General features: G+C 60.5%; 1 protein-coding gene across 1 annotated transcript; it reads right to left on the bottom strand.

The window, feature by feature from the left end:
* Window positions 1–262: 262 nt before the first annotated feature.
* THOP1 (thimet oligopeptidase 1) lies at window positions 263–20,608 on the bottom strand. Its single transcript, XM_001493535.6, has 13 exons — window positions 20,359–20,608; window positions 17,360–17,572; window positions 14,713–14,861; window positions 13,430–13,537; window positions 11,715–11,817; window positions 8,401–8,561; window positions 6,650–6,785; window positions 5,915–6,281; window positions 5,444–5,645; window positions 2,546–2,732; window positions 2,198–2,326; window positions 1,203–1,339; window positions 263–724 (listed from the first exon to the last, which is right to left on the bottom strand). The coding sequence occupies exons 1-13, from the start codon at window positions 20,372–20,374 to the stop codon at window positions 569–571; spliced, it is 2,064 nt and encodes a 687-aa protein (XP_001493585.4). The 5' UTR covers window positions 20,375–20,608; the 3' UTR covers window positions 263–568.
* Between the last annotated feature and the right edge of the window lie 1,296 nt (window positions 20,609–21,904).

Raw genomic sequence — 21,904 nt, 5'->3', positions numbered from 1 at the left:
AGCACCCCAGCCCCACAGCCCACGGCCCCTGGCTGCAGTCGCTCCGACAGCTCAGCTGTCTCCCAGCGACCCAAGTGTGTCACAGTCCAGAATGTTCCAGCGCACAGAGAGCAGCCTTCAACTGCCCAGCGTTCCCAGCAGGAGGGCTGACTGCCAAGTTTAGGGCTTAACAGAAACCAAACAACTGGATCGCAAGTGTGACAACCAATGTCCGCTATTCTGTGCAGGAGAATGGGTGTGAGACACAGGCCAGGAGCCCATCTTTTCTTTCTTTCTTTTTTAATGCCTGCATTTGAAAGAGGTGCCGTCCCTTGACCAGGAGAACTCCCCAGGTAGGGGCTGCATTGGCGCCGCCTGGGGCAGGCCCTGAGCGGGCCCGGGAGCCCGCAGCCGCCTGGAGGACAAGGTCGTTCTGGCCCAGGCCGGCCACTGAGCGGGGCTGCAGAGACCACACGTGGGAACGAACAGGCAGAGCCAGCAGCCCGCTCCTCGCCCGGCTGCCCTGTGTCCCGGCGGGAGCCTGGCGGGGCCGAGTCCCCTAGTCCAGGGCCGGCAGGACGCCCATGTGTCAGCAGGCCGGGGGCTCGCTGCCCTCCACCTGCAGCCCTTTGCTCAGGAGGAAGGCGTCCTGCTTGGGGTCGCGGCCCAGGAAGAGCTTCAACATGGCGCTGGCGTCCTGAGAGCCGCCGGGTCTGAGGATGCAGCTTCTGTAGTCCATGCCGACCTGCCGAGGGGCATAGGGGCGGGGCTGGGCGCGGGTCTTCAAGCCCCTCCATACCGGTCCTTGCGCATCCCCTCCCCGCTCCAGGCAGGCCCGCAGGTGCCTGCATCAACACCAGGAGGGCTCGTGCGTGCAGACACCAAGCACAGGGGTCTCCCAGCAGGCATGAACGCGTGTGCACATAACTGTGCACGACTACCTGTGTGCAGGAGCCCCATCCTCCAGAAACTTCCCGGGGGCCTTCACCTGCACAGAGGTCGAAGCCCCAGGCTGAGCCTCGGGCCCAGGAGGGTCCCCGGTGGAGCGGAGGGCGGCCCGGCTCCGGCACCCCAAGAAGACGGGCAGGTGCCCCTTCTGCCTGGGCGCACACTCAGGCCCGAGGCCAAGGACGGCTGTTTGGTCCTGGGCCTCAGGGAGCACGCTCACAGGTCACCCACCTGCTCCGCACGCTGGCCCCTCCCATCAGGCGGGGGTCCCTCACCTTGCCGTTCAGGACACCCTCCTGCTTGAAGCGCGTGTGGAACATGTCCATGGAGTACACCTCGCTCCACAGGTAGCCGTAGTACTGCGCGTCGTAGCCGCCCGCCAGGTGGCCGAAGGTCGCGGGCATGTTGGTCCCTGGGACAGACCGGGGAGGCTCTCACTGCAGCCCCGTCGGGACCCCCAGCCCCCTCAGCACCCCTTCCCTGGAGAGGGGCCCTCAAGGCAGCCTGTAGGAGACCCCCCGCCTGGAAGAGGGGGGCCTGACATGTCTGGAAAGCAGGGCCAGGCAATTGGCGGAAGGAGAGAAGTGAATCTGCCCACTATCTGCCGAAGCTCGAAAGGGTTCACACCAAAGCATTTAACGATGTCAGCTGCCATGCGCCGAGGCTCGACACTGGGAGGGCACAGGGCAAGTCAAGGCTCGTCCACGCAACGGAGAGCATGCGCGGGCTAAAGCACCTTTTGACTGCTTATGAGATAGTAAATCAACACACCACCACCTCCATTAAAATCCCAATTATCTTCACCCATGTGTTCGTGGGTCAAGCGTTTGAGCCGACGTGTGTATACATATGCACGCACGCACGCACGCTCGGAAGGACATGCACCCAGACCTTATCTACTCATTATCTCCAGGGCACGAAAGCACCTGTCTGCTACGCGCCTTCCAGGCTTTCTAGAGAGCAACGTGCAGGAGGGTGCCCGCGGGAGGAGTGAGGGTGCGGAGACGATGGCAGCGGCCCGCAGTGCGAGCAGAAGGCGAGTGGGTGGGTAAGGACGGACCCTCGGGTGCCGACAGCTGCCCCCACTCTCCCGGCGGCAGCACACGCCCAGGGATGCAGAGCAGAAACGAGGCCAGAGGCCACCTGCTTCCCTCCAGGCCTCAGCCGAAGCCCAGACTGGCCCGACCCCCCTGACCCGTTATCAGATCCTTCTGACCCAGGATGGCCGAGACCCCGAACTCTAAGCAGGGCATGGCTCTCGAGCGGCTACCTGGCGTGGCTGGGACCCCAAGGATCTCCTGGCAGAGGCGGGCGTACTCCTCGGCTGGGTCTGCAGCCGTCTGCGTGTGCAGGGCCTGGTCCACCTTGGCCAGGACGATCTGGCGCAAGTTGAAGAGGCCTGGGCGGGAGGAAGGAGACGGGGGGTTGGCTCTGTGCCCGCCCTGGCCGCTGTGGCCCAGGCGGGGCAGAAACCCCCGAGGGCACATGCGGGCCTGGCTGGGTGCCACAGGAGGACCAGGGACGCCCCTCCCTTCCCGGGCCTCGGGGTCTGGAGAACGGGGACTGGGCGGGAGGGCGGTCCCCGAGCAGAGGGCCCCCGGCGGGGTGCGGCGCACACCTGTGTTGGCCTGCCGGGACTTGATGAGCTTCTCGAGCAGCTCCGGGGGGATGGCGCTGCCCGTCCGGTAGTGCTGGGACATCCTGAGCAGCGGCTCCTTCTCCCACACCCAGTTCTCCAGCATCTGCGAAGGCGCTTCCACGAAGTCGCGCTCCACGTGCGTGCCGCTGAACATGGCGAACTCCGCCTGCGGGGACGGGGCAGGGCTGCAGGAGGGCCCCGACCCCGCCGGCCCGCGCCCTCCGCCTGGCCTTCCCTGGGCGCCCTCCTGAGCGCAGCTGGGCAGGCGGGTCACATGCTGGGCTGCCTCCCCCCGACCTGGAAGCCTGGCTGCCGATGGGGACAGTCGAGGCTCCCGATGGGGACAGTCGAGGCTCCCGGAGCAGCCCAGCACACAGGGAGGCGGAGAGCAGCCTGTCCTGCTGGTCACCCACGTCCCGCTCTCCCATCCACGAGGCCAACGCTCTCAACAGGCCCTGCACCCAAACGGCAGAGGCCTGGAAACACCGAATCTGGACGGTACACTGTGTTCTCTCCACTTTTGAGTGGCTGAGATTTTTCCGGAAAAACACAGCGCCAGACCCAGTCCAGCTAGAACCCGGGTCTGGCGGCTGATTGGTCACACAAGCCGCCGAGGGGTCCTGGGCAGGTTCCTTCAAGGGCCGGAGGGAGGCAGGGAAAGCGGGAGAGGACGCGGGGGCCCTCCTTGGATTCCGTATTTGTGAACCTGTGACACGCTGAACTTTATTTGCAACCCCGACTCGACCCCTGCAGAGCCTGCCAGGTCATTCGATGCGCCGCCTTGGGAGTTGAGCTCTGACTGTGACAAGTCTCCTTTGCAGGATCTGCTGAGTGCCCCATTCTTTGCATTTTTGCGGACGACTTTGCTGTTTCAAATAGCCCCCAAATGTCGTGCTCAAGTGCTGCCCGGCATTCCCGGTGTGAAGGCTGAGATGTGCCCCAGGAGGAAGCGGGTGTGACATGAGCTTGGATGGGGGTGAGCCACGGGCTGCTGGCCCAGAGTCCGTGTTAATGAACCAACAGCGCGTGTTAAGTGAGGCGTCTTCAAACAGAATCACACGTGACACAAGATGACGTACTGATCGGCTGATGACAATGTCGTGGCCTGACACCCACAGGAACCTAGCCCTGCGCCCCCCAGGAACAGGGGCTCCGCATTCACGCAAGCTTTAGGGAACAGAACTGCCATGAAGAACGGGAGTCAGACGTGTGTGTCAGGAAGGACCTGAAGGAGCTGAGGGAGCTGTGAGGGTCGCTGGAAGAAGAATGTTCCAGATATGAGAAATCATCCATGAGTGGAGTGTGCAGAGAGAGACAGGAAATAGCAAGAGGGGACGCACACGCCCCGGGTGCTGCAGAGACGGTGGCTTTGCCGTGGGGACTGCTGGCGGGTGAGCGGGTGACCCTCACACCACAGACATCACAGGCAACATCAACTCACAATGGACAACAGGCCAACGCAAAGAGCTAACCCTATAAAACTTCTAGAAAAAACAATAAGGAGAAAGTCTTAGTGCTTGGGGTGAGCAAACGATTTCTTCAACAGAACATAAAAAAGGGCAAACTGATAGGCCGGCCCAGTGGCACAGCGGTTAAGTGCGCATGTTCCACTTCTGCGGCCCGGGGTTCGCCAGTTGGATCCCGGGTGCGGACATGGCACCGCTTGTCAAGCCATGCTGTGGTGGGCGTCCCACGTATAAAATAGAGGAAGATGGGCATGGATGTGAGCTCAGGGCCAGTCTTCCTCAGCAAAAAGAGGAGGATTGGCAGCACATGTTAGCTCAGGGCTAATCTTCCTCAAAAAAAAACCCAAAAAACAAAAAAAGGCAAACTGAAAGAAAAAAGCTTAATAGACTGAACTTCACCAAAGTCAAATCTTCTGCTTATCTAAAGATAAGTAGTCCATCCACACGCTGGAATATTATGCAGCCGTGAAGAGGAGCGAGGCCCTGACACAGCCACACGTGGACGGACCTGCACACACGACGCTCAGGGAGAGAAGCAGACACAGAAGGACACACGGCGTGTGACCCCGTTGATGGGAAATGTCCAGAACAGCCAGATCCACAGATAGCGGGCTCGTGGGGGCCAGGGGCTGGGAGTGGGGCAGGGAGGGTAGAGGGAGGGGTGGTGAATGAAAACATTCCAAAACTGGACAGCGGTGATGCACAATTTGGAGAACTGACTAAAAATCACGGAGCGCCCCGTTCCCACACACTCCGGTTCAGCCCCTAAGAACACTCCTGCTCAGGAGAAAGCACTGACTACGTGAGAGGCAGAGAGCGAATGCACTTGGACAGCTGGGGTCCTGGGGCACGGACACCAGGCTGGGGGCCCAGAAAACCCAGGGTGAGCCCTGTGCTTGCCGCTGAGGGCCCATTTGGGGCAATCACTTCAACTCTCTGAGCCTCCGTGCTTCCAGCAAGAGCCCAGCACCCCGACCTCCTCGCGGGGCCCGGGGGAGCTCACCGGATCCGGAGCCTTCTCCGGTTTTCATTGCCAGCTTTCGCTGGACCGTTCCAGCCACACTTCTTCATGTCAGCTGACGGGATGGGGCCTGAGGCGCCAAGCACTGTCCCAAGCAAGTCACACACGTGCACCATTTTCCCTAATCCTCCCAGCAGCTCTGAGCGCTGCCACGGGCTCAGATGCGCCCCCCGCACATTCCCGTGCTGAAGCTGTGACCCCAGGACCTCAGAAGGTGACAACATCTGGGGACTGGGTCATTAAAGAGACGGAAACCAAGTCACATGGGTGGGCCCACCGTGGCTGTGGGACTTTGTGATGGAAACTGATACAAAAGGGTGTCACCCCATCTGTGGTGACGTCAGATGGAAGATCCGACAGGGGGGACCTGCCTCTGGCCCCTGCACCCACCTGAGAGCAGAGCTGGTGCATCACGTGCCCGAACTCGTGGAAGTAGGTCTCCACCTCGTCGTGCTGCAGCAGCGAGGGGGCGTCAGGGGTGGGCTTGGTGAAGTTGGCCACCATGGCCGCGATGGCGATCTGGCGGCTCCCGTCCTCCCGCAGGCAGCCGGGCTGCAGGCCGAAGCAGGCTGCATGCCCGTACTTGCCTTCCCTGCAGAGGAGGCAGGGTCAGGCTCCGCTGGGGGGCTGCTCCGCCCACAGCCTGGCCCCAGAACGGTCCCCGATGCTGCCACTCGCTGACTCTGTGTCCCTCGGGCAACCTGTCTGCCCACTGGGGCAAGTGGACACACTGAGCGGCTTAACTTCCTTCTCAGCAGAGGAGCGAGAGCCCAGGGGCAGGGCTCCTGCCACCTGGCCCACCCACCTCCCCGAACGGTGCCCCCGCCGCCCCTCACCCCGGCCCTGCCCGCTCGCACCCACCGCGGGTAGAGATCCAGGTAGAACTTGCCGATGACCTGCCCGGAGCCCACGTCCCTCACGGAGTACAGCTTCACGTCCTCGTGCCACACGGTGGCGCTCTCCTCCAGGTCAAAGGTCAGGCCCAGCAGCTCCTGGTAGATGCCCAGCAGCCCCCGCGTGACCACCTGCATGGGGAAGTACTCCTTGAGCAGGTTCTGGTCCACGCTGTAGCGCGTCTCCTCCACCTGGTTCATGTAGTAGCGCATGTCCCAGGCGTTGATCTGCCCGTCAAACTCCAGGCCGCGCTGCTCGCACTCGGCCTTCTTCAGCTCCAGGATCACCGCCCGCTCCTGCTCCCCGAGGGGCTTCAGCTTCTGGGCCAGCTCATCTGGGGGGGGGGAGAGGCGCGGCTACCTCCCTGCGCCGGGCTCCCCACGCCGCCCAGCTCCCCCACCCCAGCCACCCCCGACACGCCCGGGGTTCCGGCCCACAGGCCTTGGCTTTCTCAGGCATCACAAGGAGCAGGGAACAGCTGGACGGGGGGACACGTATCCAGGGCCTCAAGCCAGGGCCCCACGCCAGGGCCCCAACTCAGCTGTCAGATTAGGGTCCCTCAAGACCAAAGAAAAGGGTCAGGGGAGGCAGCTAGGCTCCCACCTCAAGGGCCTCAGAGGCAGCATCATGTTGCGGTCAAGGACAGCCCCGAACCCCACTCCCGGAACGCGGGGCGGGAGGCTGGGGGAGGCCAGGGGTTACCTAAGAAAGTGGCCACCACCTGGCTGGTCTTCGCCATGTTCATCTCCAGCACGTAGTCGGCGTGCGTGCTGAATCCCAGCAGGCTGGACTTCTGCGCCCGCAGGGCCACCAGCTCCCTGAGGATCGCGCAGTTCTCCTGGAACGACAAACGACCAGCTCTGTGGGCGCCGGGCGCCGCTGCCTCCCCACCGAGGGCTCCCGGGCCAGCCTCCCCACTCTGTGGGGCTCAGCAGCTGCAGGGGCTGCCCGGGCCCCCTGGTGGGCACATCTGAGAACATGCGGACTCAGCCAGCTGCGTCTGGCCTCCCTTCCCCTTCCTGTTGGCCTGGATTTCTAGGCACTTGGTCCTGTCGTAACACGTAGTCTTCAAAAGCCCTCAGGTCCCTTCCGGAACCATGAACGGCTCTAAGGCTGTGAGTGGAGGCAATGCGAGGCCTGGTGCTCTGGGAGAGGCCCTGGGGGCGCTGTGAACTTGCGCGCTCCCCACTGCACAGGGACTGGCCTGGGGTACAAGGGCTTGGTCGCGTCTCTGCCAGCACTTGAGGGGTCGACCCAGCCAACCAAGCTCATGGGACCAACACAAAACGAAACACCTCTGATTCATTTACAAGGAGAAACAGAGGCCAGGGCAGAATGGAACAGAACTCCCGCCGGCCCGATCCATCCGCAGGAAACCAAGTTACAAGTGAGAAGGTGAGCAGAGACCCGCACATAGGAGGGGGCTCGGGCTGGCGGCCAGCAGGGCTGTCTCCACAGCGCCGGTCCACACGCCAGGACCCTGGGACCCAGAACTCCATCTGCCCCGCGCTCTGCCTCGGTCGGGTCTGGGGGCCAGGATGGGAGGATGAGGTGATGCCAACCACCCCCCAGTCCTGATCAGCCTGCATCTGCCACCTCGGGGCCTCTTCAGTATCACTTCACTGCTGACGTCCAGCGGGACCCGAACTGCTGCCGCCTCATCACTGAGCCACCCACCTCCACAGGAGGGCACCTGTGGGCGCTGCCTTCTCCAGGGCCACATCTCAAATTCTGCGGTGGGGGAGCCCCCACGTTACCTTCAGACCAACGTGGTCTGTCATCAGCCCAAGAAAGTGCAGAGAGCCAGACCTCAGGTTTTTCCTGCCGCCCCACAAGGGAACAGCTCAGACCTCCCGCTGGTGGCTCGTCGTTGCCGGCCACACGAGCACCAGGCGCATCCACAGGGAGGGGAAGGGCACCCTCCCACGGCCCCACCTGTTCGAGATGCTCCATGGGAGAAGCGCGGACAGAGGCCACAGGGCCACATATCGGGGTGTGGACACGAGCACAAGCGCCATATGGGAACGGACGCCTGGGCACAGAGGCCACGCCCAGGGCTGAGCTGGAGGCCCGGGGCACGGCACGAGACGCAGAGCAGCAAAGGGCACTTGTGCAAACCCAGGCTCGAGTCCGGGCAGCGCCACCGAAGAGAGGGCGCTCTCAAGTGAAGGCGCACGGGGACAGCTGAGGAAGAGGGCATCGTGATGTACACAGAGCAAGTGCCCACCAGAGCAGGACGAGCTCAGGAAAGAGGCCTCAGACACTGTTGCGGCCGGGGACAGAGCCAGACCCATATGGAAACCTCCACAGGGCAGACCAAGCTCGCTGAGGGGGCCTCTGCCCGTCACAACAGCTGGCCTGGCTGACACGGGTGACGCTCTGCGGGCCCAGTGGCACCGGCCACCCAGGACAGGTCGGTGAAGGGGCAGGCGTGCCCCGGCGCTGCCTCTCACCTCCTTGCAGCGACAGTTGAAGGCCGCCTCCACCTTCCTCCGGGTCTCGGGCACGTGGCACTTCTTCAGGAGTGGGAAGTAATGCGGGTACTTGAGGGTGACCTTCAGCTTCTCACCCCCGGCCTTTTCCAGCGAGTTCAAAAAGTCCTCGGGGAGCCCTCCTGTGGGGACACCGTTGGGGGCTGTGAAGGACCACCGAGCTGCTGGGACGGTGCACAGACGTGGCAGGGGAGCAGGCCTGCTCCTTCGGGAGGCCGGCGCAGCAGTCAGTGGGGGCAGCAGCACCAGGCCGGCCTCCCCTCGGAGCTCTGTGACTCCAGCCCGCGCCTTTCCTGCTCCGCCCCAGAGGGAAGACGTCGAGGACGCGCCCCCTTGGAATCGCGCTGCCGCCCCATGAGGACTCCCCCGGGAAGGCAAGGCCACACCCGGCCTGATGCGGGCTTTCAGGGGCCGCAGCCTCCTCCTGTGGCCATTCTCTGTAAGTGGCACCAATGGGAGACAGAACCCGCCGTGTCCCATGTGTCCCCCCCGGGCAGCGTCTCCGCCCCGTCCCCGGGCCCACAGTGCTGTGACAGCTCCCGCCTGGTCTCCTGCACCGGCACCATCCTGCTGAGACAGAGATCCAGGGACACTGCCTCCTTCAGGGGCTCCCGCCTCACAGCTTAGGAGACGCCACGGCCACACCTCACGCCCTGGCTGCGCCCTGGCCCATGGCCCCCCAGAGGCCAGCTGGCCCGGGACCCTCCCCCCAGTACAGTGAGCAGGGATGAGCTGGGCTAGGGTGCAGTGATGGACGGGGCACCACTGGGGAGGTCCTGAGCGGCCGGGCTCAGCCCTGGGGGCGTGGGAGGCGACGGAGCCTTGAGGATCCCTGCGAGGCTGCGGCTCGGGGCGGGCCCCACGGCAGGCAAAGCTTCTGTCCTTCCTGGCTGGGCTCCGGCACTTGCGCAGGCCCGACAAACGTCTGCCGGGCGAGTGAACTGCGCCAAGCCCAGCTGAGGACATCGAGCTGGTGTCGGTGGACCCAGGGCCCAACAGGCAGCACGAAACAGGCCAGAGAGCTGCCCTCGCGCCGGAACAGGGCCCCTGCCCTCCTAGGATCGTGAGAGCCCCAAATACCCTCTCAATGGCTTTCTCCCTGCTGGAGACAGCGGTGAAAACGCGGACAGGGTGACACCAGACAAGCCGGGGGTACCGTGCTGGAACTGACAGCATCAACGTGCGCTCAGGGCGTGTGCGTGCGTGCGCCTGCGTGGACCGTATCTATTTCCTGTCTGCGGAGACGCCAAGAAACACCAGCCACCAGCAGCAGCGAGCACACCAGCATCCAGATCTTAGTTTCTAAGCATCAGGCCCGGGCCCAGGTGGGCAAAGGACGAAATGAGCCCGGGGCATCCTGTGTCAAAAAGAGGGTGCTCAAAGGATAACTGACACGTCAAGCCTGAAGGGACTCCTCGAGGTCACACTGGGACAATCTGAGCATTAAAACACAGGATGACAGCACGGACTCTACCTCAGGGAACAAGCTAGGATCCGCAAGCCCACCGATACAGACACAGATCATCGGTGAGCAGGCGGAGGGGATGTCCTGACCTCAGGAGAGAGGACGCGCAGGGAGGACGCTGTCCTTAGAGCATCATGCAGGGACGCCTCGGCTAGTGGGCAAAACGTGACGAGCAGCGGCCTCAGAGCACCGCTGGAAAAATCACTGACCACGAAGGGAAAGTGGCAACGCTACAGTGGGCACGCACGGTGGAGGGTTAGGTTCAGCAAGTGGTGCAGACTCAGGAAAAGAGAAAAGGGGACAGAGAAACAGCCTCCGCATTTCGGTAACATAACACCAAGAATCCCTTTCGCAATCGGGAGAAAATAAACAAACGCCACGCTCTTGCTCAGCTGGACCTGCGACAGGGCCAGACCCTGCCAGGCAGGCCGGACACGTCCTGGCCTGGCCACCAACCCCGCCCCCAAGGGACAGCGTCTGAGGCCAGCCTGAGACAGCAGGGCCCCCCAGACTGTGCAAATAGGTGGGTGAGAGGGCCTGTCTGCTCATTCCAGAGGCCCCGGGCCCCCTTTGCCCAGGAAACACAGCCCTAAATGTCACTGTCCTTGCCCAGGAAACACTGTCCTTAAATGTCAGGAGCCACAGGGTGGGACTGAATGAGAACAAAGGGCAGCGGAGTTTGGTGGCAAGTGGCCCATAAGCACTTGTTGAGAAAAATTGTGTCTGTGGGCACGTCTGTGATCAAGGCCCCCCGTGGAGGCCTCGGGCAACGAGGTCCCTGCGTCACGGGCCACGTCGGGTGGGGGCAGACGCTGCTGGAATACAGGCTCCACTCTCATGTAACCTTACACTCCACCGCAGTGGGCAGGATGGGTCAGAAGACCCAGGGTCACCTGAGTCCCCTGGCAGAGCCCTGAGGCTGCGGCACCACAGCTGGCCCGGCGTTTTCACAACTGTCAATGCCAGGAAAGATGGAAACACATTTTCGAAAGGCTGAGGAACCGTTTGACAGGAAAGAGCCTGAAGGGACACGAAGACTGGACGGCATGAGTGCTCCCCGGCTGGACCCGGTTGAGGAAAGAGTCCAGGGAGCGTGGTCGGGACGGCTGGGCAGGGACACCTGCATTCGCAACACTGCTGTCTGCTGCTCGGTCTCCCGAGCGTGAACCGCAGGAGGTGACATGGGAGGACGTCCCCATTCTCGGTGATGTGTCGTGAGGCCTACAGACAACTTCTGGAGGGTTCAGAAGCCACACCTACACGGGGATCCACACAGAGGAGGGCAGGAGCAGTGGCCAGGGCCCAGTCTAAGTGAGGCACACGGGTTCTCCGTTGTGCTATCATCACCAATTTCCTACGGGCGTGAAACATTTGAAATAAAGCATTTGGGGAAGAGAGGGAGAGAAGAGAGTGGAAACTAGAAAGGAGGGCCAGGCCCCACCCCCTCACAATTCCCACACACAGCAGGTCAGAACAGGACCCTGTCAGTCCCCTTCACTTTGTAAGACTAAGAAGATGAGCATCACAGAGAGCGGCGGGTGGGCGGGGCCTGGCTCTCAGAGGGCACCCCCGGCTAACCCGGAGAGGCTGAGACCGGTGGGCTCCTGCCGCTGCCCTGGGTGCTTCCTGGCCAGGAGGAATCTCGGTAGGCAGACCACGGCCCTCCCCAAGGAAGGATCTAGAAGCTCAGGTTCCAAACCACTGAGGGGGGTGGTATTAGATCCAAACGCATGGGCCTCCCACCATCCTCAACCTCAGAAGCCCGCGGGAGGAGGCGGAGGCCCCCATGGGTCCCAGAAGTGCCTCCTACCCAGCTCGTCCCGCGTGAAGGGCAGGAAGGTCGTGTCCTCGTTCAGGTTCTTATTAAAGTCGATGCACAGGAGGCTCAGCTTCTTCTTGATGCTCTTGATTTTCTGAAGGAGAGAAGAGCCGTGAGAGGAGGCGGCGGTGGGGGGACGAGCAAGAGGAGGGGGGACGGGGACAGAAACAGAGGCTGCCAGACGCAAACACAAAGGCCTGAGACTGGTTCGCGGCGGCGTGAACTGAAACTGAATTTCTGTCCTTTCAGGGTCAAGCTGGATTTTAGAGGCAGTGGAAAATGGACCGGATTCTAACTGGGTGGGGGCCCAGGTCCTGAGGCTTTGACGCCTCGGCCTTGCTGACCTGGAGGGACAGCCCCTCCTTCCCAGGGGTGCCAATCGCTAGAGACAGGAAACCTGCCTGAGCGCGGGGAACGCAGACCCCGCCTACGAGCCGCAGGAACCGGGCAGGCGCAGCCCTCCCAGCGCCGGGGCCAGGACGCGCAGGGGATGCCACCTGGGACATTGTGACTTACAACAAGAAATGTATGTCGGGTCTTTGTCCCCACTCCTGGTGCACTAAAACCCTTAGAATTTCTTAAGTGATAAGAAAAAACTGAAGTAGCTCCTGAGCGACAAAGGCGAGGCAGCACCTTGTTCTCCTGAAGAGCCCGTCAACCACGCCTGAGTGTACGCAGACGCAGGGACTTCTGGAAAGCACCGAAGAATGGGGACTGGTGGGGGCAACCAGCCACACCTAGAGGACAGTGGCTACGTCAGCTGCTCTGGGAGGGGAGCAGGGCCGGAGGCTGCATCCAATCTGTCATGCCAACGTTATGAGGCCGCCATGAAAACCCCAACCAGGGGATGGGGGGCCAGGCGGAGGCATGGGGAGGCCGAGGGGCCATCTGGCTGTTTCTGAGTTGCATCTTTTAAACAGTAATCTAGCAAGTAAACTGGTTTCCTGAGTCCTGCGAGCCGCTCTAGCAAATTAATTGAACCTGAGGGGGTCGTGGGAACCCCGATTTACAGCCAACTGGACAGAAGCACAGGTGACAACCTGGACTTTCGATTGGCATCTGAAATGAGCACAGTCTCATGGGACTGAGCCCTTAACCTGGGGGACTGATGCCATCTCTGGGTAGACAGTGTCAGAACTGAGTTAAATCGTAGGTCACAGTCACCTATGTGGGAACCCCACACGTGTGGGGTCAGAAGGGAAGCCATGGGGCCCGCCAGTGGCCAAGTGGTTAAGTTCTCGAGCTCCGCTGTGGCGGCCCAGGGTTTTGCTGGTTCGGATCCTGGGCGCGGACACGGCACCGCTCATCAGGCCATGCTGAGGCGGCGCCCCACATGCCACAACTAGAAGGACCCACAACTAGAATATACAACTATGTACTGGGGGAATTTGGGGAGAAAAAGCAGAAAGGAAAAAAAAAAGATGGACAACAGTTGTTAGCTCAGGTGCCAATGTTTAAAAAAAAAAGGAGAAGGGAAGCCGTGTTGTTGCAGGGCACTGAGACTACAGCAGGCCCACGGGGAAGTGACTTTTTCCTTAACACCTCCGCACCAAAGCCACGGGGAGGACCGAACGAAGTGCGATGTGCAACCGTGCAGAAGCGAGGGCAGAGGGACCATCCTTCTCGGGGTTCAGGCCCGAGGCGGGGCCCCCAGACGGGCACAGGAACGTGAGGGCCCCCCGCGCCCCAGAGAGCCGGGCCCTCACCTCCTGAGTCTCTGCAGGCAGGTGCAGGCCGTTCCTCCTGCCCAGCTTGATCAGGCGCTCCAGGTACCGCGAGGCCTCTGGCCGCAGCGAGTCCTTCTGAACTTTTTCCTAGAAGAAGAAAATCCAAGTCCTGTTCACACGAAATACCGTGACGCTGCCAAACGCTGGCAAGGCAGCGAGAAAACGGACCTCTCGGATGTCAGGGGAGGGAATGTGAAATGGTGCGGCCGCTCTGGAGAGCACATTGGCGGTTTCCGAAAAAGCAAAATGTGCCACTGCCACACGACTCAGCAAGCGCACGTGGGCGTTTATCCAAGAGAAACAAAGACTTCGGTCCACACAAAACCTGCACACGGAGGCTCCCTTATGGGAACAGCCCCAAACTGGAACCAGCCCAGAGGGCCTCGGACAGGCGAGAGGTCACCCAGGAACGGGGTGCTGTGTCAAGGTCAGTGTCCCGGTTGTGATACCGACTTTAGTTTTGCAAAATGTTACACTGGGGAGACATGGGCAGAGTGTAGACAGGACCTTCCTGAATCATTTCTTACAAGGCATGTGAAGCTACTATTGTCTCAGAAATTTCAACTAAGAAAAACGCTGCTTGTGCTTTCACAGGCCACCTGCCTGTGTCGCCCCAAGGCACGCGGTGCGTTTTCCTGATCCTGAGGGAGACATGGCAGCAGAAAGCTCTAAGAGAATGAGCAAGAAGCGACAGGAGAAGGGCCTCTGGTCCACCTCTGCGGTCCCTCCGACGTCAGCAGCAAAGGTTCTGGGCCGGTGTGCCGCGAGGAGCGTCGACCGAGGCAGGTCACCCTGCGCGTGTCAGTCGACCCCCCTCACCACCCACAGGAGACAGGACGTCATCCCTAAGTCACGCCCAGTGGGGCCGGAAAGGTGAAACGACATGGCAGACGTGGCAAAGGAGGAAGGAGGCCCAGGTGTTCCAGACCTTTCTCTCGTGCCTCTGCATTTGCCTCTGTCGTTGTCTTAGGTTTTTCATTATGGTGAGACAGACACAAAGTGAAACTGACACCTTAGCCGTTCTGCAGCGCACAGCCCAGGAGCGTTAACCCACTGGCAGCGCTGTGCAGCCACCCCCCACCCACCCAGTCTCTTCGGCTTTCCGCCTCTGGCACTCGAGGAAGCAGGGTGATGGGTCTGAAGAGGCTCTGAGCAGCGGGTGCCCGTGGGGAGACCGCTGTGCCCCAGGTTCTCTAGCTCCAGCGTGCCGGGGCCGCGTCCCCAGGGGCTGAGCGGACGCTGCGCCCTTACCGCCCCCTCACCTGCAGCCAGACGATCCTCTGGTACACGTCCTGCCGCATGCTCATCTCCACGTCAAACTCCGACAGCCTCTTGTCCGCCTCCGTGCTGGCCGTCCGGATGGCCTTGGAGGGGGAAACGTGCTGGGGGAAGTCGAGGATATTCCTCTGGACTGAAACCGGAGACAATGGGAGACAGGGGTGAAAACGGGCCCCGATGGACACCGGCAAGCGCCTGCCTCACTCCCTGGGCGTGGAACTCATCGGGTTTCCCGATTCACTCAGCGAACACTCCCCACACAGGGCCCCGGGGTCAAGAGATGGGCGCTGGTATCCACGTCCTCGGGGACCGCACAGGCCCGAGAGAAACAGGCTCAATCATGACACTCCAAGGCAAGAAGGACCGTAACAGAGAAGGATGACAAGCCCAGGAGAGGCCAAAGGGACGAGATTCTAGAAAAGGAGCCACGGCTGCTGATGACCATATTTTAAATTCATAAACGAAGTCAAAGTTTACAGAGCACGTCCACACGTCATTGAACAGAGGCGGTGTGGTGGCTATGAGGGCATAAGTTTGAACAGAGTGACCACACGACCCAACAACCCCACTCCTTGATGTCTGCCCAGAGAAATGACATCCGTCCACCCAGGACACACATGCACATCACAGCAGCGTGGTTTGTAAGAACCAAATAGTGGACACAACACAAACGTCCATCATGGATCATGGATCCACACAACATGTCCATCCACATGCTGGAGCACGATGCAGCCATGAAAAGAAGCGAGGCCCTGACACAGCCGCACATGGACAGACCTTGAACACACGACGCTCAGAAAGAGAAGCAGACACAGAAGGACACATGGTGTGTGACCCCATGGACGTGAAACGTCCAGAACAGGCAGATCCACAGGCAGAGAGCAGGCTCGTGGGGGTCAGGGGCTGGGGAGTGACTGCTGACGGGGACAGGGGTTTCTTTGGGGGAGATGGAATGTTCTGGAATTAGATGGTGGTGATAGTTGGACAACAGTGTGAGTATACGAAAAACCACTAAAAGGTACGCTTTAAATGGGCAGATTATATGGTGTGTGTATTAAATCTCAACAGTGTGGCTGAAAAAAAAACATATACTTTGCATCATGGAGAACTGAATTTAAACCACAGTTTGGTCACTTCTGCAGTCCTTGGCCGGGGAAAACATCCCCAGGTCTGGGTGCACTTGGCTGCCCCACAGGGATCTCTGTAAAGGCGGCGACAGGACTGCCCGCCCGGCCGACTCCCATGGAGCACGTAGGGCTGCAGGACGGCCCGACACTGGCTGCCCGAGAGGCGACAGTGACCAGGACAGGACAGCTTCTGTGTGTCTGGGCTGACAAGCCACTGCGACGGCACCGAGTCGAACAGCTAAACAGTATGGAGAGGGAACGGGGGCGCGGGAAGGGGCTCCCGGGGGAAGAGCTCGTCTGTGACCAGCAGGAGGGAAGGACTCCAGGCTGCATCTGAAGCCCGGAGACGGGCGAGCATGAGAAGGGCAAGGAGGCCGCGAGGCCGGACACGACGGCCCAGCGGGGGGTGAGAGGGGACAGACAGCAGGGCTCTGAGAGCCACCTCGAGGACTCTGGCCTCCAGCGAGAGGGCCGTGGAAAGGCACTGAATGGCTGGCCAAGGGGGTACCAAGATTCAGTTTTAGTTTCTTTAAAATGACTCAGCCTCCCGGGTGGGGACAGAAATAAAAGGCCGAAGGGGCGGGGGTGGAGACCAAGTAATGCCTGGCGGGACCGCGCCTGTAAGTGGGAACTGGCACTCCTCAATCCTCAGAGGCTCCCGTGAGACGAGATGGGGAGACTGAGGCCCATCCCGAGGCCGGAGGGGTGGGAGGCAAAGCCAGGCCTGCAGGCTCTCGACCTGCTTCCCGTGTGGCCCTCGCCCCGCAGCCCACAGCACACCAAGCCACTCAGCAGCAGCAACCGTCTGGTGTCTGAGCAGCGCAGCTGGGGGTCGGCACACCCGACATGGTGGGGCCTCAGGGACACGCGAGAACCCCGAGCTGGAATTCAGCGATTCCTGATGCGGCCTCGAAAAACAACTTCTGCTAGAGACCCAGGGGCAGGGGTTTCCTGGGCTCGGGGTCCAGACTCTGGGTCTTTCATCCCCACACTGTCAGCCGCTACAGAGGGGGCTCCGAGAAGCGGGCTTTGTATCTGTTTCCCGAGCACCTCGCTGCTCAAAAAGGAGCAGGAGTGAAGGAGCCAGCCAGGTGGTGACGAGGACACCAGGCGGCATCAGGTTACCCTAAGGCAGGGAAGGATGACAACCCAGGACGAAGGGGCCAAGTTCAGTCGCTCAGAGAGCAAACAACCCCGGGACACGGGAGGGCTGAGCAGGGATTCAGCTTCAGGGCCAACACCTGAGCTGGCTCCTGGAGGCGTCCTGTTAGACACGTGCAGTCTCGGCCCTCAGATGACACAGCCCTTGGGGACTGAGTGTGCCAGGTGGCGCAGTGGCGTAGGACCTTCAGGGACTTGCCAGCCAGCACCTGTCACATGCCTGTACCCCGTCAGCACCTTACCCAGCACGGCCCCGGGGAGCAGGGGCCTCACCACGAGCAGGTCCAGGAGCTCACGGCCCGAGCCACCCCTGGCTCCCCGCCGGAGCCTCGCGCGGACTCACCCGTGTAGGACACCTCCACGTCGGCCAGCGCCTTGAGCGTGCTCTCGTAGGACACGTCCTCGAACGCCTGCGCGCCCACCTGGTCGTACACCCGCTTGGTCTGCTCGATGAGCTCCGCCGTGCGCTCCCCGATCTGCTGGGCGCTCAGGTCCCATCGCAGGTAGTTCACCACGGAGCACGCGGCCGCCGCGGCCAGGCCGTCTCCCGCACAGGCTGGACGGAGGAGACAGAAGCCCGCACCCCGCACGTCTGCTTGGAGCCCGGAATTAGGGGCAGTCACTGGGGGTGGAGGGACAGGAGAGGACCACCACTTCTCCGAGCAGACAGGCGAGGCCCACGGGCGTGGTGGGGACAACAGGCTGAGCGGTCCTCTAGAGCAGAAGGCGACTCTGCCCACCAGGGGACGTTCGTGGTTGTCACAACTGGGGAGTGAAGCTACTGCCTCGAGTGGGTGGGGTCAGGGATGCTGCTCCACACCCCCCAGTGCCAGGACGGTCCCCAAGAGAGTGACCCGGCCCCAGTGTCAGCAGTGCCGGGGTGACATTTGGTGTACACGTGCATTTCACTGAAACAGTCACTGTGTAATGACAGGGTGCTGCCCCCGAGCTCCTCGGATGTGACACGTGACACGCATACTGTGTTACCGTCCTAAAGCTGGGGAAATCCTGACTCTGAAACACCCCTGGCCCAGGAGTTTCTGGGTGAGGCGGTGGTCTTACCAACAGCCAGCCCTTCCCAGCTTCCTCGTGGGCTGCAGGGTAAGCTGCTTGCTTTCGTGCCCTCGCTGAGCCCTCTGATGGCCCTGGACTCTGCGTCCCGGGCTGGCCCCATCTTCCAGACGGGGATGCTGAGATGAGGAGAGCTCAGGGCTCTTGCCAGGACCCCGCAGCCAGCAGGGCAGAGGCAGGCTTCGCGCCGCAGTCTGACCCTGGCTCCTCCGCAGTGCGCCAGGGTGCTGCCCTCACATCCACCTTTGTCTGCCTGCACCTCTGGTGGGCGGGACTTCCTGTCCCCTTTCCAGGGCTCACCCCACACTAAGAACTGAAGTCCAAACCCCTCTCAGAGTCCACACCACCAGTCAGCAAACCTGTTTTTGTACAGCCCCCGAGGTACGAGATCTCCAATGAGACCGAGACGGGGCATGGCCGGCCCAGCCTAAACCACCCGGTTTGCTGACCCCTGGTCTACAACGCTCCACACGGCGGGTTTGGCTGGCTGGTTTGCCAACTTTTCTGTGCCCAGTCACACTGCCTTTCTTCCAGAAGTCTCCCGGGCCTTCCCAAAGGTTGCCCCCTCTGCCCTGAGTCCCCACTCTGCCAGTCTTCCTTGCTACCTCCCTTTCTGAGAGGGGCCCCCGGCGGCATTCCTGTAGCACCTGGAGATCTCCTGAATTCCTCACCGAGTTAATGAATGGAGGCCTCGCGTTCCCCGCGCTGGGTGCAGAATGTGGAAAAATGAGAAGTGGTTGCCCCAGGGAACACCCACCTGTGCCTCACTCTCCCCTTCTGGCACGGCAGGAGTGAGCAGGGCCACAGCGGTCCTGGACTCCCCCCTTTTGTGAACACGGGGTGGGGGGGGGTGTCTTTGGAGGTGCTGCAGGCTCAGACCTACATTTGGTGTCTCTAGAGCAGAGTTTTTCAACAGCATTATCAACGTTTGGGGCTGGATCACTCTCTGGGGGGCCATCCTGGGCGCTGTGGGGGGTTGAGCAGCATCCCCTGGCCTCCACTCAATGCCAGGAACTCTCCCAGTGTGACAGCCACAGGTGTCCCCAGACATCACGCAGCGTTCCCTGGGGGAGTGGGGTGGCAGGGGCACAATCACCCCAGCCGAGGAACCCTAATATAAACTAAGCGGGAAAAAGAAAGACTCTTAACTCAATACAGGTCAGATTTTCCAGCCAAATGACTTTGCTGCAAAATCTTTCCGTTTACAGATTATTTTGGGTTTCAGAACTACAGACAAAGGACTGTGGGTCTCCATTAAATTTGATGGTCAAGAAAGGCTGCAAGAATGCTCAGGAAACATGGGGCATCAGCGCAAGCTGGAATTATCACAAAAACCTCCTGCAGGAGCTAGGATTTGAAAACCTTAAGCAGACGCACTCCTTCTGGGATATTTACAGGTTGCAACCTATGTGCGAGGTCTCTGAGCTGACAGCCCTGCTGCAAACAAGGCTGACAACATTCCTGCCTTCCTGAGGCCCGAATAACCCTAATTATGATTATTGTCATGAACACAATTATCGTCAACATCCTTGCAACCAGATGGAAAAAGAACCAGGGGAGGACAGGCAGGCAAGAGAAAATTCCAGGAGGCAGCTGGCGACAACCCGGGCGGTTTTCTAAAGATCAGGACACGGGTCGCATCACTCCCCCCAATAAAACCCTTCTATAGCGCCCCTTTGCCCTTAAAATAAAAGGGACCCCAAACTGTGTTCTAGCCAAAACGACTGGGTGCTCTCCAAACCCGTTACCCGTCTTCCTGTCTCCCTGCCACCTTTGCCCTCACGGTTCCCGCCAGCTGGGACGTTCCTGCCCTAGGTCTTGGCAGTACAGCTGCTTCGCTGAAATGCCACCTCTTCCGGGAAGCCCTCCAGGACCGCCCTCTCTAAGGAAGCGCTACCAGCCCTAGCAGCAACCACTCTCTACAGCCCTCGCCGGCCTCTTTGCCCGCTGAACGTCTGTCTCCGGCTCTAGAACTCCGCCCAGAACTTTCGGTTTCCCCCAGAGTCCACCCCAGGGCCAGACCCGTCCTTAGCAGGAGATACCCAGAGTTTGTTGAATGAATGAAGCGCTGGAAAAGCTGGTTCATTCACTCGTTCCGCCACCGACGGGGCGGGATCCCGGGCTCGCCGATGCCCCCCCCACCTCCCCGGCCCCGGTCACTCGAGGGTCACCGGGCTCCGCTCTTAGGCCCAGGTCGCGCCCCCGAGAGGCACGAGGGTGCGGGGCGCCCGGGTCTGGGGAGCGGGCACCGCACCAAGGGGCGGCCGGTACCTGCGGGGGGCTTCATGGCGGGCGGTCGTGCCCCGGGGGACGCCTTCCTCCACCTGGTCCGCAACCGACCGCCTGAGTCCTCTCAGTGGCCGCCGCCGTCCACACCGAGCTGCCCTCCGCCCGCTCGCCCACTCGCCCACTCGCCCACTGAACGCTGGGAGGGCGCGTGCGCCGAAGGCCAGGGCGCATGCGCGCCCAGGCTCCACCCACAACCGGAAGCGGCTCGGCTCGGCGCTAACGCTCTCTGCGCACGCGCCGGGACACGCCCTGCCCATCATTGGCTCTCGGCCGCAAGAGGGCGGAGCCTTTGGGAGGCCGAGGAGGGGCGTTTCCATGGAAACATAAAACACACACACGCACGCACACACAGACACACACACACCACCCCCACACACCACCCCCACCCCCGCTGGCGCCTCAGAGCTTCCTATAATTTTCCGCTCATTCTGCCCGTACTCCGCCTGGGCTTCTAGCTCCCGTATGAATTTGTACTTCCATCCTTTCTACCTTATAATCGTGCATTGGGCTAGTTTTGCAAGTTTTCGGGCGCTTTTTGGCTTTTTGTAGATTATGGCATTCCTAGCATCCTGCCCAGCTTCCGGGATCTAATGAATAGAGGAGATGCGTCACATATGTCAACGGAATCCGGTTAATCAGTTAAATTAAACACACACAAAAAAAACCCCAGAAACGTAAGCAATTGCGTATCACGGAGAAAGCTTCAGTAAACGGATCCAGGACTGCAAACAACAGGTGTTTGGGACCTATATCTAGTGTTGTCAGTTAAAACAAAGTTTTGCATCTAAGACACCTGGAAAAAAATATTTTACTGGATTAAACTGGCCGAAACACCCACCTCGTTTATTTCTGCAAGAGAAATTAAAATAACCCAGGGCGTTAAAAGTGCACGCGTTTTAAACAGGATAAAAATGAATTCGGGAAAAGACTTAACAGAAATAGTAGTCATTTCTCAGTCATTCTACGGAATTTCTCATCACTCAGTCTATTAAGCACACCAAGCTTAATCCTACCTAGTCCCTCACTTTTGCTGTTCTCTGTACCGCCAGTGCTTTTTTCCTCCTCTAAGTCCGCATCTGAAAGAGAGGTCCTTCTTCACCATCCAGCCAACTACCTCCCCAGTCACAATCACAACACCCCATTCTTTGTTCATAGCGCTTGCCCTTTAGCGAGATTTTTTAATGTACTAGTTTACTAGTTTATAGTCTGTTTACCCCAATATAAGGTAATGAGAGCAGACACTTTGCTGTTCTTTATAGTTGGTTTGCAACAAATATTTGGTGAATGACTATTAGGCACCTGCTGTAAACAAATATCTCTGTACTCCTTCACGTCTCGCGGATGGAATGAACGAAAGAATGCATTTGTGGGTGAATGGGTGGGTGAATAAATGAACAAGGATGGCTGGTCGATAACAGTTGCTCCCATTCACAGTGCGCCTGTGATGCTCTCTGGGCGCCAGATGCCCAGACGCAGCTGCACCACGTGGCCGGCGGGGCAGCACGTGGCCGGCTGAGCATACCTGCAG

The sequence above is a fragment of the Equus caballus genome, chromosome 7 (assembly GCF_041296265.1).
Source record: "Equus caballus isolate H_3958 breed thoroughbred chromosome 7, TB-T2T, whole genome shotgun sequence".
NCBI classification, from domain to species: domain Eukaryota; kingdom Metazoa; phylum Chordata; class Mammalia; order Perissodactyla; family Equidae; genus Equus; species Equus caballus.
Note: the sequence above shows the minus strand (reverse complement) of the source record. Positions and strands in the feature narration are given on the sequence as shown.

Bases quoted from the DNA above. Each gene is read 5' to 3' on its own strand.
- THOP1 (XM_001493535.6), bottom strand. The intron at 5,646-5,914 runs GTGGGTGCGAGC...CCTCCTCTGCAG, and splicing joins TACCTGGATCTCTACCCGCG to GGAAGGCAAGTACGGGCATG. The intron at 1,340-2,197 runs GTAGCCGCTCGA...GGTCTGTCCCAG, and splicing joins TGGGGTCCCAGCCACGCCAG to GGACCAACATGCCCGCGACC.